This window comes from Lissotriton vulgaris, chromosome 12 (assembly GCF_964263255.1).
Source record: "Lissotriton vulgaris chromosome 12, aLisVul1.2, whole genome shotgun sequence".
Lineage (NCBI taxonomy): Eukaryota > Metazoa > Chordata > Amphibia > Caudata > Salamandridae > Lissotriton > Lissotriton vulgaris.
The window spans coordinates 171,058,684-171,081,979 of NC_141700.1; the positions used below are offsets into that span (position 1 = coordinate 171,058,684).

General features: G+C 44.7%; 1 protein-coding gene across 2 annotated transcripts in view; it reads right to left on the bottom strand.

Moving 5' to 3' along the window:
• Positions 1-214: 214 nt before the first annotated feature.
• The window catches only part of C12H19orf12 (chromosome 12 C19orf12 homolog), a 69,787-nt gene continuing 46,705 nt past the window's right edge, over positions 215-23,296 (bottom strand). For both annotated transcript variants that reach the window (XM_086947704.1, XM_086947705.1), the window contains exon 3: positions 215-1,124. In XM_086947704.1, the coding sequence (XP_086803830.1) occupies positions 859-1,124 (266 nt within the window). In that variant the 3' untranslated portion in view covers positions 215-858. The remainder of the gene's footprint in view (positions 1,125-23,296) is intronic.

A 23,296-nucleotide genomic window follows, 5' to 3' on the forward strand; every position in this document is an offset into this window, starting at 1 on the left:
GAGCACTGGCAATAGAGGCATTTTGTAAAAGTTATTGTAAGCTTGCTTTCTTCTTCATTATTATTATTAGAGTCATACATTTAATAGATTATTGCCGAAATAAACATATCTGAATGCCCAGGTTTGATATCTACCTGTAATGTGAACAACTGTCACCCGTAATAAAATATATTCAGTTTTTTACAGAAAATAAAAACACAGCAATTATGTCAACTTATTTTCGAAATAGTTTTCAGATATTTATTTACAGTGCTAGAAAAAGATATTCAGTGCATTAATCCATAATCTTTCTCAAATATTTCCTTCCAGTTTTTCAAACTAACCTGCACAACCCTAGGCAGCAGCTAAACAGAATTAGAATACAGATGTTATAATTTTCCTGACAATGCACTGAAAAGATTTAACTCTCCATTGGCAACAGGAGCATAATTAACAAGGCAACCAAACAATCGAACTTAACTGTACCACACTGAAAGAAGTCTTAATGAAATTGCTTAATCAAAAGGATACAAAAAACATTCATGATTTTGCATAGCGCAGGTCACAATTTTAGAAAAGGGGTACAAATGGAACTCATCCCAATTTTCTTTAAATTATTTCACATTACAGGCATTATACAGGTCACATGATGCATAAGAAGCTTGATCAGTGTGCACATGAATCTATACTAACGTTAACACAGTCTCTTCTATTTCTGTTCGAAAACAGTAACTTTCAGAAAAAATATTTCAGAAAAGATAAATGCATTGTCAGCGTTCATTCCAAGTATATATATATCAGCAATTATACATTTCAGAAACTTTTTACAAAATATTCAAGAATTTTGTAGTCTTTCACTAAAGGTTCGAAGGCACATGATTAGTCTGCATACTGTATTTGAGCCCGCATCTCCCTGGTCATGAAATCTATAAGCGCCTTCACCACAGTTTGCTTCAGAGTTGAATTCCCCATCACAAGAAGAATCAACTGTGAAGCAGTGGTCCAGTCCAGTGTCCTGATAATGGATGAAACCTCATCATAAAGTTTCTGCTGCTCACATGGAGTCATTTCCATAATGATTTGAGGAACAGGTTTGAACTGGCCGCTAGTCATCCAGGCACCAAGCAACCCCCCCACTGCACCACCTAAAATGAAACAAACAGTAGTTAACAATAAATCAGTTTAACTACAGTGTGTTCAGAACCCCAGGATCCCAGGCTAAGCGAATTCAGTTCAGATAGAATATCCGAAAAGCATCAAAATCAAACCAAAAACAAAAGCTGCTGGACACCCCACCATTTGCTCAAGTTAAGTGATTTCAAATTGCATTCATTTTTTATGAACGTTACAAAGATCATGAGAACAACCAAAGCATTAAAAAGCAAAAAAAGATCTAAAGATAAAATGTACTCACAAATATACCCCACATAGTATATATACAGATGCAGCAGTGTAATATGCTGGTTATAATCAGAACCCAACATTGAGAGGTGAAGCTTCGAACTTTTCAATGCTCCCTCCCCCCAGTGCTTGATTTGAGCCGGTGGGGGCACAGACACTCATTTTTGGGGACTGGCACTTAATTTTTCTCATCTGGTATTTCCAGGGAGCACGAAAGATTTAAAAAAAGACCCAAAGGGGAAGGGAGGAGGACGAGAAAGCCATAACAAAAGGAGAAAAGGCAGGGACATGCACGAGTGAAATAAGGGGTAGGGAGTGCCCCCGCAAAGGATTAAAGCGGCCCATAGTGGTTTCTCGTCTGCCCAGCATTGGTATTTGGAGCACAGCATTCAATAGCCACAAGCTGAGCGGAGCTTTGGGCACCAGCAATAATGCTTTTACAAAATCAAGCACATTCCTCCCCTAGTTTAACTTGCTTGATCACAGAACACTGTGCCGTACGATTTATCTCATGTGGAGCAGTATTTAACAAAGATCTTTAAGAAGCACCACAGCACTAGGAATGGCCCATTACTTACTGGTGATCTTCATTAACCTTAATTTGGTCCTACTTGCCCTCCTCACAGTCGTTAGTCATTAGGTGTCTTCACCTCAGATAGGAGTCAGAAACCGGAATTAAAGGACAACTCCGCCCATCTGCTGGATGTAATTAGGGGTGGGCGTAATTTGTGTAATCGTGCTACGCAAATCTCCGCGAAATGGTAAAATCTCTGCGAACACGCAGAAATTCCGCGAACACGCGGAATTGCTCGTTTGCGATGCTTTTTCCTGCTCGCAATTGCTGTTTGCATGCTCGGGGGAAAATATCTTGCTAACACGCATTTTAAGAACGCAAACAAGCAAAAAATTCACAAAGTCGGGGAACGCAGAATTTTGGTCAATTTTGCGTTCTCCGCTGAATGCGAAATTACCCAAATTCCGCGAGCGGAACGGAATTTACCACCCAGGCCTAGATGTAATAAAGGGATTACGCACCCAAACTACTTTCTGAACATACCAAGTTGAATGAAGTTCAGCTTCAATTGAATGACTGTGGCGAATACTAGCAGGACTGTGGATAATGAAGATTACTAATAAATAACTTGTGCATTATCGCTACATTCCTTATCCTTGTCCCAGTAATTGCTAATAAAAAGGTACTGTAAAGCGAAGCAAGTCTTTCTTAAAGAAAAGCAAAAATTAAGTGAAGTACAAAAAGATTCACCAATCATGCACCACCTTTAATTAGTGAATATTTACACCACTGGTAGCTCTCAACATGGTTAACAAGAGCAGTGCCAAAAACAGAAGAGTTGCCATCCTTGTGCCGATACAGAACATTGGTACTTAGGCTGAGACCAGGCTGTTCCAAATAACAATGACCTACAATTTAACTGCTACTTCACAATAAGTGAAAATCTTGAGCCTTTCAGGATGTTCAAGTGGAATTTCATCTAAGTGAAAATGGTGCCAGAACTCCATAGTTACTCACTTACCTACCAATAAATTCCACTCTATGCGTTAAGCACCCTCTCCAGAGACTGGTCTATAACCTACATGTCACTCATGCTTAACTGTGCATGTTCTGTAAGCGATGAAAGCTTTTACTTGCCTGCCCTGTTCTGCTGAGAATGGAAGATTGCACTTGCTATCCGGTGAGAACAGGAAGCTTGTTTTGCTGCTGCCATCGTGTACCTATTCTATGAGTAAGTAAAACTTGCACTGCTGCTGCTTAATTTGTATGCGTCCTGTAATGATGGGGAAAGTGTTTCCTGCCCTAACTTTATTTGCTCTCTGTTGGAGGCAAGATTACACTATTTATACCCAAGGTGTACCTGTTCTATGCTGAAGGAAAGAGTCTCCAATGTTTACACAAAAACAAAAAGGTATATATGGAGTGTGCTTGCATAGAATGCTGTATGAACAGGGACTTTCTGCAATAGTTGATGTCAGGTGCCTGTTGTCCTGAGGACGTTCTCATCCACCAAAGAAGAAATATTCAAGCACCAAAACATTTTGATGGAAAAGAGAAGTATAGAATGTTGCTCTACCCTCCATTATTTATCTTTTCACAGTTCGGCACTATTAACATAATTTAAATATAGGAGTGAAAATGTATCCTCATCACTGCGGTGCGAATTCCGCCGCAGTGCTGAGCATTCCGATTGCGGGCATGACTGCTCCCGGCCGTCATCAGCACACGCCCACCGTGACTCATGACGGTCGGGAGCCGTCATCAGCGTCGAAGAGGTTAACAGGTTAACAAAGGGGGGGTGGTTTGGGGAATCTTACATTTTGAGAAAAGGGACAGAACCTTAAGAAAATTAAGGAACTCATAAGAGACAGGGATTCAACTGCCACGACGAAGCTGAATAGCTGCTTGATAAAGTGTGAACTTGCCCACAGAGCTGAGAAAAATACCTAGGGTGTGGGGAGGTGTTCCCTCCCACTGACAGGATGACCATCTGGGTGGCGTCCAGAAACAGAATTATTTTCAAATAGGCCTATCCTGTAATAGGCAGTCTACCACCTGGGACTACCCCCTACATTTGTCCTTCTGGCCAACCGAGTACCAATCACAGTGGGGAGTAGCTGCCCCAAGAACCAGTTTTGAGTGATAACAGAGAAAGGGTTGCTCATTTCCATAGCACAGCTCTAGGGTAGGCACAACAGCTCTGCTCATGAGAGGAAAAGTCCTGCCATCTTGATTTTAGTTAGAGAAGGGTGGTGTGGGATAGTTTACAGTAGGGCACAAGGGGTAGGTAGGATTACTCTTGGGAACTTTCCCAGATTGGTGGTGGGGAGGGAGCACAAGCCACCCACAGGCTAGTGCTAGGCCTGAGAACACTCTTCAGAACACTAGTGCACTTATAGAAGAAAGAAGAAGGGCTGTGCCTCCCATTGAATGGATGGATTAAACCCAGATCTGTTGACTGGATGTGAGTGTTTGATTCGTTCAGATGCTCTGTCCATCACCACCCCCTTTTGTACCTCCCATTGAAGCCTGTAAGTAGAACTCCAAAGGCGGGGCCTGCTCCCACTTGTTCTCAGGCCTAAAACGTGGACTCCAAGGGTCTGTTGCCCAAACTACTGTTAAGCTACAGGAGCACAAAATATGCAAGAAGCCCACTTTCCTGAGATGATGTTTCCAGGGCTAAGCCAAAAAAATACTGCCTATACTTTGGGAAACCGAAAACACCGAAAACTTTAAATATTGGGTTCTCAATTATAATTAGACTGTTATTACAGTCCAGAGTGAAGAAACATCAATGCACACCCAACGTCATCTGGGTTGTCAATCCAATGAGAAGCTCAAGTCAGCAGCGTTCACTGAATGCAATTCCTTCAGCCCTACCAAACTGTGAACCCTTAAATAGAGAGGGGAAACAAGAATCTCAAAGGAAGAAGATTACAAATGCGATGGTAAAAACCCACAGGTGATACTGCAGGAACCTATACCAACAGTATTTTTAATAGAATATATCTAAAAGGACACCAATTTACTCAAAAAGATTTTTGGGTGCAGTGAAAATAAACAAAATAACAGAAAAACATTTCCACATCAGATGATTCAGTAAAATACAACATATTAAGTGCTCAAGTCCAGACACCCATGAATTGACAAACCCAGGTATATACTGGAGGAAAGTCCTAATTTGGGTGCATTCCAAGGAGCACCCTAGTGTAATAACCCCTTGGGATATACAAACCACAGCTGAATGGCTAGTTTCCCTCAAAACCCCAGCACGGTATTGTAGTGGGTTGCTGAAGAACTAATCTAGATTAACTTTCTTACTTTAGTGTGAGTTTATCACCCAAGCATTTAAATACGAAGCTCTAGCTAGAAACCACCTCAGATACAAGAAAAATCCCTTCTGTAATGCCATCTAACTCTCATTGATAAAAAACACTCAATACTAAAAGGGAGATTACCTTAAAATATACTATTTGATATCAGACACTTCATGACAAGCTGCACTGCGTTGCAATTCAATGGGTCAAAAACAGAGGTACTCTACTGCTCCTTGGACCGAACTCCCCGTACACTACCGGACGATTTTTGGCCAGTGTCCATCCCGGGCTCGGTGGAGGCGGCAGAGTCAGCTCGCAACCTGGGAGTTCTATTCGAACCAAATATACAGCTTGATGCCTCCGTAAACAAGACGGCAGCAACGTGTATGGGTTTGCTCCATGCTCTACGGAAAATCTTGCCACTTCTCCCACGGGGCTCCAGAGCTGAGGTAGTGCGTAGTTCCATTCTCAGTAGGATCGACTACTGCAACGCACTACTTCTGGGTGCCCCGAAGATTCTGGTCCTAAAGCTCCAAAGGATCCAGAATATGTCCGCTAAATTGGCCTTGTCTCGACCGCGGTCCGCCTCTTCATCGGCAGCTTTGGCCGATTTGCATTGGCTCCCAGTCCAGCAGAGAATTGCGTTTAAAGCTCTCTGCCTTGTTTTTAGGGCCCTGCATGGACTGGGACCAATACCTCTTCAGAATCTCTTCCTCTGGTATCAGGCAGCCAGACCTCTAAGATCGTCTTCGGCGTTCCTGGTAAAAGTCCCTAAAATCAATAGAATGAGAATGGGTGGTCGCGCTTTTAGTTTTACGGCTGCCACGCTGTGGAATACTCTCCCTCTGGCATTGAGGAGTCGCCCTGATCTGCCTACTTTTAAAAAGGACCTTAAAACTTACTTGTTCCCCAGAGTAATGTAGCTTATGTAATAGATGCATGGATAGGTCTCAGCGCCAGGATACCCTTTGGGTGACAGCTGCGCTCAATAAGCAATAAATACATACATACATACATACATACATTTAAGCCTGCAACAGAGTGCCTATTCGGAGCCAGATCTGGTTGGCCATTTTTTAGTGCCTCTTACAATATTTTATACATAGAACATTGCCATCAGGGACTGCAAGGTCATCAAAGGAGGATTAAAGCAGTCTCGCTTAGCACGGTCTGTGATGGAGCAGCATTGCCTTATACCATTCGACAGTGAACACTAAACATCATTCTACTTGATACAGATCATTTGAAAAAGGAGACTCTTCTACTCGATCAAAGGCCAGGGCAAGAGAGCACCAGAAGGACTACATCTTGAACATGCTGCAAGAAGAGATGTTTTCCAATGCAAGGATGCATCATCTTTCCAACCCACTGCAGAACAGCTGAACATTATTGCCCGGAATCCTCTGTGAATCAGACTGCAGTAATTTAAGCTACCCCAACGTATTTTTTAAAGTCCAAATTCCTTTCGGTTTTAGTTGCCCATTGATCTTATTGTCAATATAGACAGAGCCCCCTTCATATTTAAAGCTTTCATTTTCTGAAACCATTGCATGTTTTTTTTCTTCCCTTTTTATCAGTGTGTACCCGCTTTTATTTTGTTATCTGGTAAATGTTAAGTGCAGCTACATGCTCATAAAATTAAACTTTCATTAGTATGGCATGAATGTTCTACATAAGGAAAGTAAGTTTCAAGACAGCTGGTAAAAGCTGCTCATAAATAAATTGCTCCATTATGTTTCAGCATACTTTAGCATATACAGGATTGTGATGGTAAAATACACTAACATTTCAAAAATCCAATGTGTCTGGGAAGATTTCCATGTTAAAAATGTACTTTTAGGCTTTTTGGAGACAGCTGGATTATGTATTACCCATGATTTTGCAAGATTTAAGAATCTAGCGGTATAGCCAACACATTTCAACCCCTAGACTAGAAGATTAGGGCTTTACAAGGATAAATATAGAGGTAATATTATTATGCTGCTAATCTTTTCCATGCATCAACTATGCCACAGCATGTGAGACCATTCTCTCATTTGAATTGTACGCACTTTAGGTTCCTAGAGGATTTTTTTTTTTAAAACACCTAAAACATGAAAAAGTAACTAAAATATTTTGACAGTGCGCCTATACACTGAACTAAATTTGATAAAAGGAATAGGTAAATTGTAGCAGATAAGCATTGTATGGGAGCCAGTGTAAGCCTACAATTTTTATAAACCGGCTCTACTCACATGTAGTGCTGCAACATAAATGGTCATTCCACCTTGAGTCACTGCTTCCAGACTCAATGACAAGTAGAGGTGGGAATTGATTGGAAAAAAGGGAAGGAAGACTGGCCAGTTACTGTGTGATTATAAAGGAAATTCCTGATGGTGAGCTTGCCTTGAAGACTTTGCCCTCTCACAATCACTTTATTTGCTTAGTGTGGTAATGCTTTAAAAACTTTCATAAATTCTTCTAAATTATAAAAATGAAACACGTATGAATCTATGAGCTAAATCTGTACAGTCAAAATCCTCGCCAATCCCGATACTTCCACTATAGTTGAGAGACGATAGCTATTTGCGGTTTCTGGAATATTGGTGACGTAACCAGAAAAAAAGAGCCTAGCCATCAGAAAATGTAGTTCCCAATAACAACTAAACAATCTCCTTTGCTGAAGTGAAGGCTTTGTGGAAAAACAAACAATCCAGTACTTCTTACCGCAACTGTAGAAGTTACATTTGTCTTCAATCCACTTAGAAACAGACATTTTGCTTTAAAAAAAATGAATAGGCTATTTACCTAGAAAGGTCAACTCCCCTTTCAAAGTACTATTTGAAGAAACATACTTGTCTACCTTCCTCCAACTTAAAGAAACTCACAATCTTTTTGTTAATTTTTTTTTTTATTAAAGCCAACAGAAAATTCAATTTTACAAATGCTCACTTGCCCATGCAGATAATCAAAACAGAATACTTGATATGCTGGAGTATAACCAGCAAGAGGCCAAGTTGCCCCATGGCCCAATGGGTGTGAGTGGCATCTCATGAATATATAAATCATTGTAATGAATGCACCAGATATATTTACCAGTCTCAAGGACAAGTAGGAAGGTTGAGTGGGACTTCTCGACTAAAGTAACTGTATGGATGCCAGGACAGCACCTGAAGAAACAGTCATCTTTTTCCAGAATAAGACGAATACAACATTATTACTTACATACTACTTACTTCACCTTGATAAGATTGTGTTCCAATGACAGGTTTGCTTCAGTTTGCGAAGTAGGTCAGAAGAGGCTAATTTGTATGTGGTCTGGACCTGTTCTATGACAGCACATGCTGCTCTTTTGGGGATATTTGAATATCTCAGTGGCAAAATAGGGTGAGCAGACTCTGGTGGGTATCCGTGCTGCGGAGGATAAAAGGACTATCACCAAATATTTGAAGTCCTCAACTGCACCTCCAGTGTTTAAGTACCGAAGAACAATAGATAGGTGTGCCAAATTGGAGTGTCTGCACAATACCTGGGTTTGCCCCTTCAGGTACAACATTGGGGGTACTTTGGCAAATATGGGTCTGCTTAATGTAATAATGCATAACATGCTATTTGACAAAGGCTTTTCCTAACATGCTGTATTGTATTACTTTGTCAATACCTTGTTTAAAACGGAAAAAATTGGTTTATAAAAAATTTGGTAGGCCAAAGAAAGCTACGTGTAACTAAAATAAAACTTTTTTCTCTTTCTAAAAACCCCTCTTTCGACACACAGACACTTGCTATCACTATTCAATCAACACCCATTTGAACACTTTGTTTTAAAACCAATTACCATGTGTCTCTTTCTCCAAAAAAATAAAAGTTCAAAAAAAGAATATAGGGATTGGGGGGATTGGATGGGAGAAAGAATGAACTAGAACTCTTTGGTCAAATGAATATACGGTTATGAAGCATCTCGACTTTCACAGTCCAATAACACTAGGACACTGCAATCCCACAGGGATTAGACAAATAGATCACTCATTTGTTCCATTGTCGACACTCGAACAACAGTTCAGAAACAAATCGGCTCACCGATCTTTGTGCAGCTCTTTGGGGTCTATTGGTCCAGAAGTGGTAAAATGGCTACTCCCAACTCAATTTTGTAAAACACAAGAGCATATTCTCGGCCTCCAACGTCTACAGGCTTCTTCAGCCATTCCATGCATCAACTATATCAGAGTGTCAGGTAAATAGGTCAAAAGAATTAAGCATGATAATATGTGAACCGCACTATAAGGATATTCTTGGTAGTAGTTACTCACCAGCCGTAGATCAGAATCAGAGTTCAATTTTAAAGAAGTGGGTCTTCCAGAAATATTGCACAATAATTTGTCTGAAGAAATAGGGTTCATCAGCTGTTGTCAAGCGAAGAGTTCACAACAAGGAAAAGGGAATAGTGATGCACGTGGTCTGGCAGTGTGAACAAGTATAACTGGACTGGACTGGACTGGACTTTGAGAGGCCACGGTTATTTAGGAGATCCCAAATATTCAAGTAGTTTTTCAACAGCAAGAGGATTCTGGTCTCAAAATATCCTGAGACTTTCATTTGTAGTACACGGATTATTGTCAAATAAAAAATAGATTAGGCTACAGAAAGCCAATCAGGGGAAGGCTGTTGCCATCTGAAGGTCATATGTTTCAAATCATAAGCCAGAAGTTGTGTGTTGGCCTGCAAATTTGACTTTTCAAGCAGTGATGGGAAAGGCAATTTAGTGTTAGAGTCTCACACTGCTCACGTTCAGATCGCTATGCATTTTGTAAGGCAAACAAATACAATGCACGAATTAGGCCTTTACAATTGTAAATGTTAAAGGCTTGAAGGGTTGGGTTGTAACTGTTGATCCTCCTACCTCTCGTCCCCTACCACCTATGCTGCAAAGGTCAGTCCCCTAGGACGCTTTTGGTTTACATTTACTGGGGTTTTTTTGGTATTCACAAACTAAGAGTGCAGTTTTACATGTAGTATCTTTACGCCTGCAGAGACTGTCCTATGTTTTAATGTGCTGAATTTTCCACAGTCAAAGATACTACACATAAAACTACACTCATAGTTTTTGAATAGCAGAACATTTGTAAACTTACGCCAAAACTGTACGTTTACCTTCCTGAATAAAGGCCCCTTGTCTGTGCGTGGCTTTTGTCACAGTTAAAGGCAAAAATAGGGGACAAATACGGAGCAAATGTCCTGCTAGTGTATAGTCTATAACATGAGCACACACAAACATTTTCCAGGCGGCCAAACCGTTTGGCCTGTTGAGTGACCGAGGGCCGCAATGATGCCAGCAGGGTGGCAGGTGTGTGGAGAACGCAAAATGGGCATAGGGGAAGCATGTACATATAAAAGCTGAATCGCAAATTGTGAAACCAGAATACCTGGCATTAATCGTGGCTTCCATACTTGACCAAATTGTGTGATCCTAGGCAACAGTTTTATTTCACTTTCCCTCCATTTCCTTGATTATCGCATATAAGGGCACCTTGAAATACAGGACTTCACAATGTGTGCTGTAGAAAACCTTCTGTTGTGTTTATTTTGATAAACTACAATGTTGTACATGTATGATAGCAACCAAGGCCATTCAGTCGATGAACATACCTGACTTTCCACTTAGTTCACTATTTGCATTGTTGCCAAGGTGGGGGAGAAGCATGAATGTTTTCTAAATTCATGTTTGCAAACTATCATTTAATCGCAATGTACTGGTATTATCTGGTGTACTAAGAAGAAACGCTTCTTTATGTTAATGAAATACATTTTTGAAGAGACGTTATCGTTTTTATATGTGTGTTGCAAGAGTCCTTTAAAAATGAAGGTGTTCCTTAAGTTAAGAGACTCATTTATCGTTAAGCTGTAAATAAAGGCGTACCCGTTTATTTAAAATGTTTCTCAATGTTAATGCTGTGTGGAGTGAACAACAGCCCAGTGCTTCTGTGGACCAGTGCCACATGTAAAGGTCAGGAGGACCGCATGTGGCCCCTCGGGCCGTATTTTGAATAAACACTGGTCTATATAACCGTTGTGCCGAAGCAAGAGAGAAGGATCTGTGACAGACCTTTTTCTATTTTTTTATTTTTAATGTAAAAAATACAAATACAGGATGCCCAAACACTACAAGCCACCCGCATCACTCTTGTGAAAGTACAATTAAACTTATATTATCATATACTTTGTTGGAGTTACTTTGTGGTCCAAACTCAGAGAATGTGGAACTACCTTAGATTTACACGCTTTTGTTACAATTCTGCAATTAAATAACTGAATCAGAGACCTAGCCAGAAGTATGAATCTACATGTACAATCATGGTTGCAAATGGCTTAAAGCAGGGGCATGTTGTAACACTGGACGGATGTACAGAGTAACTGTCAGAAAACCTATTCCTTCCCACCCAATATTAAAGTAATGGCATTGCTGACTCACACACGCTTAATACAAATCATGGGAACACAATATCCACGACAATGAACTATATGCAACTAAGAACTAGAAACAGTTAAAAAACATCATTTGTTTTTTTAAATTTCCAATAGTTTAGTATGTGGGGCATAAGGAAAGTGTGCAAGAGATGGTATTTTTGCTGTTTTTTTTCAAGCCTTCGGCCAGAGAATTGTTGGTCATGCTCAAAGTATAAATATACGTCAACATTTTCGAAGTGGGAGCTTTTGAGAAAAAGAAAAAAAAATATTAATAATAATCAGGGTAATTTTTTTTCCTCATTGACATATTTTAACAGAGGTAATTTAAGGCGGGCGACACCTAAAAGAAAGCCATTTCTGGCATCAAAGATCGGTAGTCTCCTGCCCGAATCTGGCAAGCACGGAATATATGCCTGAAAAATTATTCACCCCACTGTCTTTACGGGCCTGATGCCTTTAATCTTAACGTTTTAATAACTCCACGAAACTGAAAACAAACTCTGGAAGTCATAACTTTCCTGTGAATAAAAAACAAAGGCTAAAGATTAAGAATAGACTCTGGACTTCCAGGAATGCCCCATCAAGTCTACGCCCATTTAATGGTTTAGCAACTTTCACGGTTTGTATTCTGAAATCGCTTATCTTATCTGAACTGACTAGGGACTACGGTAAGGTCTCCTGATACAGGCAGATACTTGAGGTTGCCTAAGTATTACAAACTAAGTGATCTCGAAAACTATCATGAAAATGCTAAAGCTATGGTTAACACAAAAAACACAGTTAACCCGTACAGCTTCCAAAGTAACTAGACCTAAAATAAAAGTATGTTCAATTTCTTTCAGAAAGTTTTTGGCTGAAACATGCGATTCTCTTGCTAAAATAGACCTGGAAACAAGGCATTGGTGATTGAATTTAGGGATGGGTTACCTTCTGAGAACCATACATAGATAGACGCTGAAAGCAAAGTTTTGGTCATTAATCGGGAGCTACGCTCATGCCCCACTCCGGAACTTACACAACTTTTATTTGTGTACCAGTAATAGGTGGAGGAGGGAGTACTCTAGGTCAGTCTTGCAGTCAGTCAGGGCCCTCAGTTTGCATGTCATAGAATACGTTAAGGATACTTTAACTCTTCCCCCGAACCAATGTGGCTACCAAAGGGCCCCTTGAACTCCCAGACCAGCACTCCCTACATGGCACCATTACCCTGAAGCTCCAAAAATCCCATTCTAGAGCTAACCACAGTGAATGGGGGTTGAAGAGTAACAGATTACAAACGAGTTTTTCGAGCCTCCTCCCTCCCTGCTGTATGTACACCGTGTTAAGGCTGACAAGGACAAGGATGCAGGTCCTAGGGTTTGTGGGGCCCTGGACAGATTTGGAACATCTGAGGCCCATACAAGATGTGAGATTACAGGAAGGGGCATCGATTGAAAATGAATGCTCTGGAATTGTTGAAGCAGCTTGCAAGAAACTAATTATCTGTCGTAGATCACTAAAACGGCTAAAAATATAAATAATAATCCTATTAAAATAAGAATACATATTTTAAAGCTGTATTACATGGAAATACATCCCATTAATCAAACTGGCTAAGAAAGCCAGCCTAGGTCTCTCCAAAACGGATATGATTGCTACAGTGTTAACTAACTGTTTCAAGTTTCAAAAGACCTTTATTCGAATTTGTTAAAATTCATAAAAGTACCGAACACATCAAAGAACATATACATTCACATAATACAAGACAGTTAAATAATTTACATCTCATAATGACAAAGCAAATCATACAGCGATTAGACAATAAATTTCATTAACTTATAAGGTTTTAGCAGTAGTATTTTTGACTGAATCTGATTTCAAGGACTTTCCATAGTCTTGCGTGCACGTATGGCTAGTCTTAGAAAAGTGCTAGTGCGAAATGTCAGTTCATCATTGTCCAGGGTGAGCAGCAGCATATAGGAATCCTGAAGTGTAAGAGGTCTAAGTTTTCTAAAATATGGGGTTAAAAGCCATTTGGTATATCTCACATAAAATTTGCAGAAAAACAGAAAGTGCAAATCGTCTTGAGTGCTTGTACCGTCACAAGGGCAGGGGGTAAGGTCAGTATGGTGTTGATACCCCAGAGGAAAAGAGAGCAAAAATTTCACAGTTCCTGCCCTTAGACGAAATAGTAGAGATCGTTCCCAATTTGACATAGGCAGTGATAAATAGGGTGGCATGATTTGCATACAAAGACCATTACCGATGTATTTTTTAACCCCTGATTTCTGTAGTTCAATTCCAAGCCGTTCATTACGGTAAAGTGCATACAGTGCCTTTTGGACCTCATATTTGTCCTTTGGTTCAATAGCCGTTGGCTCAGTAAACAAAATACCTCTACCAATTTCATTAAATATTTTAAAAACTTCTTTAAACCAGGGGATCTGCATGCCATTTTCACTATTAAGGCAGTCCCTAATGATGTTTTGCGTAAGGGCAGCAGCCTCATTCCTCCAGATTCTGATCCAAAAGAGTGCTGGTCTTGCTTTAATAAAGTCGTTTATAGAAGGGAGGTTAAGTTCATTATGACAGATGAAATTGGAAGAGGAAATTGGTACTCCCAGCAATTTCCTGCAGAAACGGTTTTCCTCTCTTTGAATACCAATGCTGCTGGCCGATCCCCAAACTTCGGCTCCATACGTAGCAACAGGGGAACACTGTAGTTTAAAAAGTTTAACAATAGCTTTAGTGGCACCGATTTTCTTTGGGCGGGGGAGACTCAGGACAGAGTTGTTGGCTTTCGAGAACTTGCTCGTGGCGTGGGCCACATGCCCACTCCAAGAGCCGTTCGCAGCGAAAACCAACCCCAGATAAGGGAACTTATGGACAGATTCAAGTTTATCTGTTCCAATTTGAATAGTACCGAGTTTCCTTTTGCCCGGCCCACAGGACATGATAAAAGACTTTTTAAAATTAACTTTCAAATCCAGTCCCTCCATAAAATGTACAAAACTATGTACAAGCAGACGTAGAGCGTTAGGTGTACGTGCCATAAGGACAGCGTCGTCTGCATATAAAAGTACGGGCAAGGGATTTCCTAAAATAATTGGGACATCAGGGGTAGCTTTCTTTAAACAGTTGGACAGGCCATTAATATAGATAATAAACAGCAGGGGTGCTAAAACGCACCCCTGTCTCACCCCCCTCCCTATCTTGACGGCTCCCGATACCTCTCCGCCCATCCCGACACGTACCCGAGCTTTCAAGTCAGTGTGGAGATAGGCTAAGAAGTTAACAAGAGCGGCATCGAGACCGTTTGACAGGAGGGTTAACCATAGCTTGGATCTATTCACGAGATCGAATGCGGATGAAAGATCCATAAAAGCTAGGTAAACGGGGGATGAGCGAGCAATGCAGTATTTATCTATTATCAATTTTAAGTTTAGGCATTGCTCGACGGTTCCTACCCCACTCCTAAACCCCATCTGGCAGGGGTCTAAGAAGTCAGAATCAGACGCCCATTCCAGTACCCTGTTATAGATTATTCGTCCTAGTATTTTTAGAGTATTATCCAGGAGGGAGATGGGACGGTAGTTTACTGGGTCAGATCTGTCTCCCTTTTTGTAGATGGGGACAATAATACTAGTAGCCCAGGTGGCGGGCATGGCTACATGTGGAAGACTGTTAAAAATGTTTAAAAGTATTGGTGTCCAAAGATCAACGTTAAATTTGATGATATCAATAGGGAGGCCGTCCGGCCCGGGCGCCTTATTACCTAGGCTTTCTTTGATATCTTTCCTGACTTCTAAGTCCGAGATCTCTAAGCCTGCTGTTTGGTTCAGATTAGGGAGAGGTTGCTCATCAGAGGGGGCGGCATAAATATTAGAAAAATGGGTCTCCCAGGCTGAGCTGGTTATATTGCAACTAATTTTTGTAAGCTCTTTGCCCATTTCCCTCGTTCTCCTAACTGCCGTCCAAAAAGGGCCACTGCCACCCAGATTGGCGCTGATAACCAGCTTATCCCAGTGATCGGAGAGCAAATCTGCCTTCCTTTTCGATGTTTTGTCTTTATAGTTTTTCCTGGCAGCTCGAACAACGTCCTTGCACCTGGGATTGGCAGAGAGAGCCTTTCTTAGCTCTCTGTTGGCCACGGAGCAAGATGTGTCAAACCACCGTGGCTCTTTGTGGACAGTAGAGAGTGGGACTGACAGGAGATTTTTTATATTGGTGCATAAAGCTTCAAAATCAGTAATCAGTTCTTCATTATTTGTACTTGGGGAGGAGAGGCATTTCAATAAATCCGGATGTGCCTCCCGAATCGTATCTATAATGGCCCCACAATCAATTCCTCTCCATTTAAGGCGAAGGCCGTCAATTGAGGGTGTGATATCCCTTGCTCCATTTAAATTCATAAAAATCGGACTGGGTGCAAGGTTAAAAATAGCAAACAGAGGATTATGATCGCTGAAAGACGTTTGCACCACAGTGGATTTGATTAAACAGTCCGTTAGCACAGGCGATGTAAAAATGTAGTCGATAATTGAACCGTTATCCCTGCCCTTAAACGTAGGGGCATAGGGAAAATTCATATCATACCCTACACTCATTACATCAACAAGATTAAAATCAGAGAGTATGCTAATCAGTTCCAAACCCCTGCGGTCATTACAGTGATCAAAATTAGTGGATCCATAGTTATCTATAAGTTTCACATTAAAATCTCCCCCGATCAGAATACTAGTCTTAGTGTCTACTGACAGAGAGCAATCAATCATGTTTAAAACCTTAGATAAAGCAACAACATTTTTGTTCGGTGCACCATTAAAATCATTGTTGTAAAAATTAATTAAATAAATTGTGGTCTTTGATTTCAATTTATATTCCAGAATTTGAATGTTGGAATTGGCAAGGTTGTCCGACTTCAAAACATTAATTATACCGCCTGCCAAAATTCTAATCCCCGTGAAGAGTCCACCCACCGCTCGGCCAAAACTAGGTTTTGGAGATGTCAGGCTGAAACAGTGGTAGCCTTCAATATACAGGTTATCAACAGCCCAAGTCTCTTGGAACATAAGTATGTCTATGTCATTAATTAGTTCGGTCCATGCAGGGTCAGAGAGCTTAGATTCTAAACCTGCGACATTCCAGCTTAGTATTGATAGGCCGTGTTTGAACCCCTGGTTAATAATTGTGCGCCTAGTATTCCCATTATCATGAATAGTTGGTTCGTTTGAAATGGCCGGAATGCTATCCGACAATATAATTTCTGGAACTGCTGTTTTAACATGGAGCGATGCAGGTGAATTTATAATTGTGGCATCCTCTTGGTTACAGGCTTTTGCATTGTTGCATAATTCTTTATTTAGGGGTGTACTCAGTCAATCCTGTTCGTCTAATGACGATAGATAGTCGAACCGATTGAAAGTTGGGATATTGTACATTGGCCTAGCTTGTGTCATCTGTGCAAACTGGAATGGGTTGGGGATTGAGTAGGACCTATCCCTGTGATTGCTCAGGTGCATAGTTGGGGCTTGAAAGTACTGCGGATGGTTGGGGGTAAGGATTGGCATTGGAGGTTGTGGGTGCCAATTGAGGTTGTTGGAAAAGGCGGCATTTAAGTTCTGGTTTTGGGCAAAAAGGGGTGATTTGACCCTTGCACCAAAATTCATCTCTGGGTGTGAATTAGTGGGGAAGTTGTTGGGAAAGTTAACCGTAGCTTGTTCTGGGGGTATCAGGTGTCGGTAAAAATATCCCAAGGGAAGGAGCGTGGTGTTAAATTCCCATGGCGATGGTAGAGGGGCGTTAGCTAATGTCTTCTCTGCCCAATGTGGTTTTCTAAAACTAATAGTGACACAGTCACCCTCAAATTTTTTCCTAAGTGGTCCAATCCAACCCACCCTCTGTGTGTTAATAATCTCCCTTGCACCATCAATCGGGTAATTGCAGTTGGTAATTAGCCAGTGCAGGGTTTTATTTTTGAGTGATGTGGGATTTTCATCCTGATCCTCTCTTACTTTGGTAACGTTTACTAACACTAATACATATGCACCGCATTCCGGGGGAAGATTAATGCGGGCAGGAACTTGTCTGGATGTTTTTGGGGTGGGTTGGGTCAAGATAGGATTGCTTGATGAAACTGAAGGGTGACCTGTGGTGCTCGCAATTGGGAGTGTAGTATTCGTGGTGGTATTGGTGCCAGGATCCTTCCTTTTGTCTGTGGATTTGCTATTAGTGTGGGGTGTTGCTGTTTTTTGTTTAGTAATTGGGTCATTGGCCGGCGCAACAGGTACGACTTTAGCTACGTTATTTGGGGCGGCTGGGGGTACTTGTAAAATAGTTGTTTTGGGACCTGCTATATTGGTAGGGTTACTATTTTTTGTGCTAGTTGCAGGACCTCCCTTTAGGAAAGTCTTAAGAGGGTTGCTCAATTCATCTAGCTGTTTTTCTAATCGAGCAAGCCTATTTTCGATTGGGGATAAATAAATGCTTAATAAATCCCCCAGTCTTTCCAACAGGGGGTCATATGATTTGTCTATATTTCCATTAGTGTTTGTTGTTCTACCCTGCTGTACAGTTTCGCTATCATCCCTCTGGGAAATTACCATAACCTTAGTCGCGTTATGATTATTGTCAGGGACAAAGTTGGTATTTTTCCCAGGTTTCCTTTGTGCCCGGCCGTATTTCCTGATCGTAGTGACCCGGGGCTTGGGTGCGTGTAACTTCAGTTTTTGAACTGCCCCCTCTCGCCTACCTCTAGCATGCCGGGAGTTATCAGCAGATTTTGCTTTGGGAGAGGGGTTAATTAGTAAGTCAGGCGTTTTTTCCAGGTCTGTGCTGGTGTCGGTGTCTGTGTCTAACAGGGGAATGGAGGCTGAGAGGTTAACCTCGCTGGGAATTGTGTGTATGTCAGCACAAACATCAAGTAGGGGTCTGATGTTGTTAGGCATAGCTTGTGCAGGTGTAGTGGCGGTAGCAATGAGGCCAAGCGAGGAACGTTTGGCATGCGCCAGGTCTTGTGATACCCTGCGTTCTAATAGGTTAATGCCCTGATTGATGGCATCATTGGCCTTAGATATAAAAAGGTCAATGGGGCCAGTCACAGCGGCAGCAGTTTTGCTGCGGGTGCCTCTTGGGGACATGCTGGCAGATACTAACCCCTGTTCTGCGGTTTGGGTAGTTGCGCAGGGCTACAGATACAGGTGTCAATGACACATAGCAAACACAATAGTTAAAAAATAATAATAATAGCAGATAGTCCCGGAAATGATAGCAGTACCCACAGTTCCCAAATGAGAAATGGCCAATGGACCAAAGAACAGTACCTTCAAGTTGTAACGAATGGGTAAATATAAAGGGAGTGGCCCCGTCCCGTCCTCCTCGTGTCTCTGAGGGCCACAGAGGGCCCGCCCTTTGCCCGGGCTTAGCCCGGCGCGGCCCCGCGCGCTCCCGCGACGCGGGAGGGACAGCTGGAATTTAAGCGCCTCCAGGCGCGGAAGTCCGGGGACCACGGAGGTCGGCGTCCCAGGGGATCCTGGGTAGTGTAGTTCTACCCGGCGGCCGCGTTTTGCCTGCGGCGGCGGGGAACCAGACACACTACCAGTTTGCTCCAAAGTGCCCCCGAAGGTCAGTAGAATGCCCCGCTCCACCGGAGGGACAGCTGGAATTTAAGCGCCTCCAGGCGCGGAAGTCCGGGGACCACGGAGGTCGGCGTCCCAGGGGATCCTGGGTAGTGTAGTTCTACCCGGCGGCCGCGTTTTGCCTGCGGCGGCGGGGAACCAGACACACTACCAGTTTGCTCCAAAGTGCCCCCGAAGGTCAGTAGAATGCCCCGCTCCACCGGAGGGACAGCTGGAATTTAAGCGCCTCCAGGCGCGGAAGTCCGGGGACCACGGAGGTCGGCGTCCCAGGGGATCCTGGGTAGTGTAGTTCTACCCGGCGGCCGCGTTTTGCCTGCGGCGGCGGGGAACCAGACACACTACCAGTTTGCTCCAAAGTGCCCCCGAAGGTCAGTAGAATGCCCCGCTCCACCGGAGGGACAGCTGGAATTTAAGCGCCTCCAGGCGCGGAAGTCCGGGGACCACGGAGGTCGGCGTCCCAGGGGATCCTGGGTAGTGTAGTTCTACCCGGCGGCCGCGTTTTGCCTGCGGCGGCGGGGAACCAGACACACTACCAGTTTGCTCCAAAGTGCCCCCGAAGGTCAGTAGAATGCCCCGCTCCACCGGAGGGACAGCTGGAATTTAAGCGCCTCCAGGCGCGGAAGTCCGGGGACCACGGAGGTCGGCGTCCCAGGGGATCCTGGGTAGTGTAGTTCTACCCGGCGGCCGCGTTTTGCCTGCGGCGGCGGGGAACCAGACACACTACCAGTTTGCTCCAAAGTGCCCCCGAAGGTCAGTAGAATGCCCCGCTCCACCGGAGGGACAGCTGGAATTTAAGCGCCTCCAGGCGCGGAAGTCCGGGGACCACGGAGGTCGGCGTCCCAGGGGATCCTGGGTAGTGTAGTTCTACCCGGCGGCCGCGTTTTGCCTGCGGCGGCGGGGAACCAGACACACTACCAGTTTGCTCCAAAGTGCCCCCGAAGGTCAGTAGAATGCCCCGCTCCACCAGAGGGACAGCTGGAATTTAAGCGCCTCCAGGCGCGGAAGTCAGGGGACCACGGAGGTCGGCGTCCCAGGGGATCCTGGGTAGTGTAGTTCTACCCGGCGGCCGCGTTTTGCCTGCGGCGGCGGGGAACCAGACACACTACCAGTTTGCTCCAAAGTGCCCCCGAAGGTCAGTAGAATGCCCCGCTCCACCGGAGGGACAGCTGGAATTTAAGCGCCTCCAGGCGCGGAAGTCCGGGGACCACGGAGGTCGGCGTCCCAGGGGATCCTGGGTAGTGTAGTTCTACCCGGCGGCCGCGTTTTGCCTGCGGCGGCGGGGAACCAGACACACTACCAGTTTGCTCCAAAGTGCCCCCGAAGGTCAGTAGAATGCCCCGCTCCACCGGAGGGACAGCTGGAATTTAAGCGCCTCCAGGCGCGGAAGTCCGGGGACCACGGAGGTCGGCGTCCCAGGGGATCCTGGGTAGTGTAGTTCTACCCGGCGGCCGCGTTTTGCCTGCGGCGGCGGGGAACCAGACACACTACCAGTTTGCTCCAAAGTGCCCCCGAAGGTCAGTAACTAACTGTTTCCAGAGTAGGACAGGATTACAATTCAAAGTTAGATTGTCCCAGAACTATAAAGCAGGACTTCAAGTGACTCCCAAGCCCTCCCTTTACACTAGTAAAGTTCAAGATAAGGCATTTGAGGCAACATATACGTACGTTAGAAATCCATGTGAATCTCAATTAGGAAATCACAAATTCAGATGTACTTTATACCTGTTAACCAGAGATAAAGTGCTTGTGCTCCCCCTTGCAACATGGTAAAATTGGTATTCTCCCATTTAGCAGATTTAACAAAGTATATTTAAATGCCCCAGTACGTAGCACCCACGATGCACACAGGGCCTGTACGTTACATGTCATCAGTGGGCTGCAGCACTCATTGTGCCACCCACTGCAGTGACAATACAAACATGGCTGCAGGTCTGCCAGCAATAACCCTGTTGTACAGGTAAAAGTGCCAACTCAGCCTGTCAAAATGACCCCTTTTTGCTTTTTGACACACTTCTAAAGCATTGCTAAATAATTATAAGTAACCCCTAAAGAAGCATTATTGCTCTCAGAGCAGGGTGCATGGTATTTAAAAGTAGGACATGTAAAAGTTTAATTTTAAGTATGTCCTTACAGGGGGAGCCTGACCAAGATAGCCCTGTAAGATCGGTCGTTCTCCCCGCAATCCTAGTCATGCACAGGGCTACAGGAAATATATGAAAAGTGGAACCAGTGCTGTAGGCACTGGAGCGAACGCATAGCCCAGTTGGGGGATGTTAGAAAGGCGATCCTAGGGGGAGGCAGAAGTTGTCTGGCCGACCACCCCGAGATCCACCTCTCCTTCCTCTCCTAGAATCGTACAGCCGAGCAATCACACCACTACAAATGGACACCACACAAGGATAGATTCTTAGAGTCTTTACCAGCAATCAAGGCAGGTTCTTTCGGCAATATGTACAAACGGATCGAGGGATCCTTAATGTCTTGGTAACTGTGGGAATAGGGTAGCGGGACAGTCTTAGTACCAGCCTGGCACTGGGATACGCTACACTCAGCTCTCGGTCCTCGAGCTGGGGGGTTCCGCAAGGTCGAGCCGCGACGTCGTCAGCAGGGCTCCGAGTTGGTTCAGCGGGGTTGGGCCGCGGCAGCGCCAGCAGGGCTCCGAAGATGGTTTAGCGAGGTCGGGCTGCGGCAGCGCCAGCAGGGCTCCGAAGATGGTTTAGCGAGGTCGGGCCGCGGCAGCGCCAGCAGGGCTCCGAGGTTTCAGGGTTCAAAGTAGCGAGTTCTTCTCAGGGTCTGCCGCGATTCCACCTGCAGGGCTCTCGACTCCAGGATACAACTGCTGACCCAGTCCAGAGCTGCCCCAGATATAGGTCTGGAGACCTTTGATGTCCGGACCCTCGCGCTTGGGGGTCAGAGGGGCCGGGATGAGAGTGTCCAGACACCCCACAGGGGGGTGGAGCCAGCGCCCAGGGAGGCCGGAGGCGATCAAAACCAGGCGTCCGGGGACGGCTGGAGGGCCATCGAAACTCTACTCCTCCTTGATCCGTCAAGTGGCCGTTTTACCCCCTGGTCGGATCTTGGTGCCTCGATGTTGGGGCTTCACTGGGGCCGCGGCCGAGGTCGGGCCGAGGCCACGGGGCCGGATGTGGAGGGTCCAAGATGGAGTCGGGGCCTGAGCTAGTGGCCCGGGATAGGGGTCGGACCAGCAGAGTGGGGTGAGTAGGGGTCGCCGTGTTCCGGAGGGGGAGAGCCGGGGGTCGCCAGGAGTGGCGGCTCTCGTGAAGGTTGGAGGGGGGGGGGGGTAGCTTCAGGCCGGAGGACAGGGGTCGATGTCATCCAGGTCCCGCCATGTGGGAGGAGTGGGGCCACGCCATGAGGCCGAGTCCAACAGGGGAAAAAAAGAATAGATATTGTGATGCAGCCAACATTTGTACTGGTGCAGGAGCAGGGTCGCAGACGCCTAGAGTGACAAACCCGCGAGGCAGTGTGGCACACTGAATAGTGGAAAGGCCACCAACACAGGGCGAGCAGCAGCAGTGCAGATAGACCCAACGCTCCTGTAGGAACTTGTGGAGTGCCGCTGCCAAGAGCTGGGAGGCGCCGCGACCAATGTGCACTGCAAGAGGAAGAAAGCCCAGACGGATCGGGCTTCAGCGATAGATGTGGCAAGAATGACCCGGGGTGTGCCGGAGACGATGCTGCAGATGCCTCGAGCCAGGAAATGCGGGCCCACCAACAGAGACCCCGCAGTGACAGGGGCCACAGGTGAGCCCAAGGACAATCGCTGGGCACAGGTGGGTCTGCCCGGCTCCGGGCGGACTCCTCCTTCGAATTTCCCCAGTGCTGCTACCTGGTTTGCGTGAGCCTCTGCCTTGTCTTTGTATGGGACAGCTGGGACGCAGAGTGGGCATCTGGGCGCACTACAGCAATGGATCAGCTGCACCAGGCAACAACAAGATGCACTGCTACCCCTTCATAACTGACCAGACGTGCAAGTATAGCCGCAATACTGTTCTTTGGCAAGAACG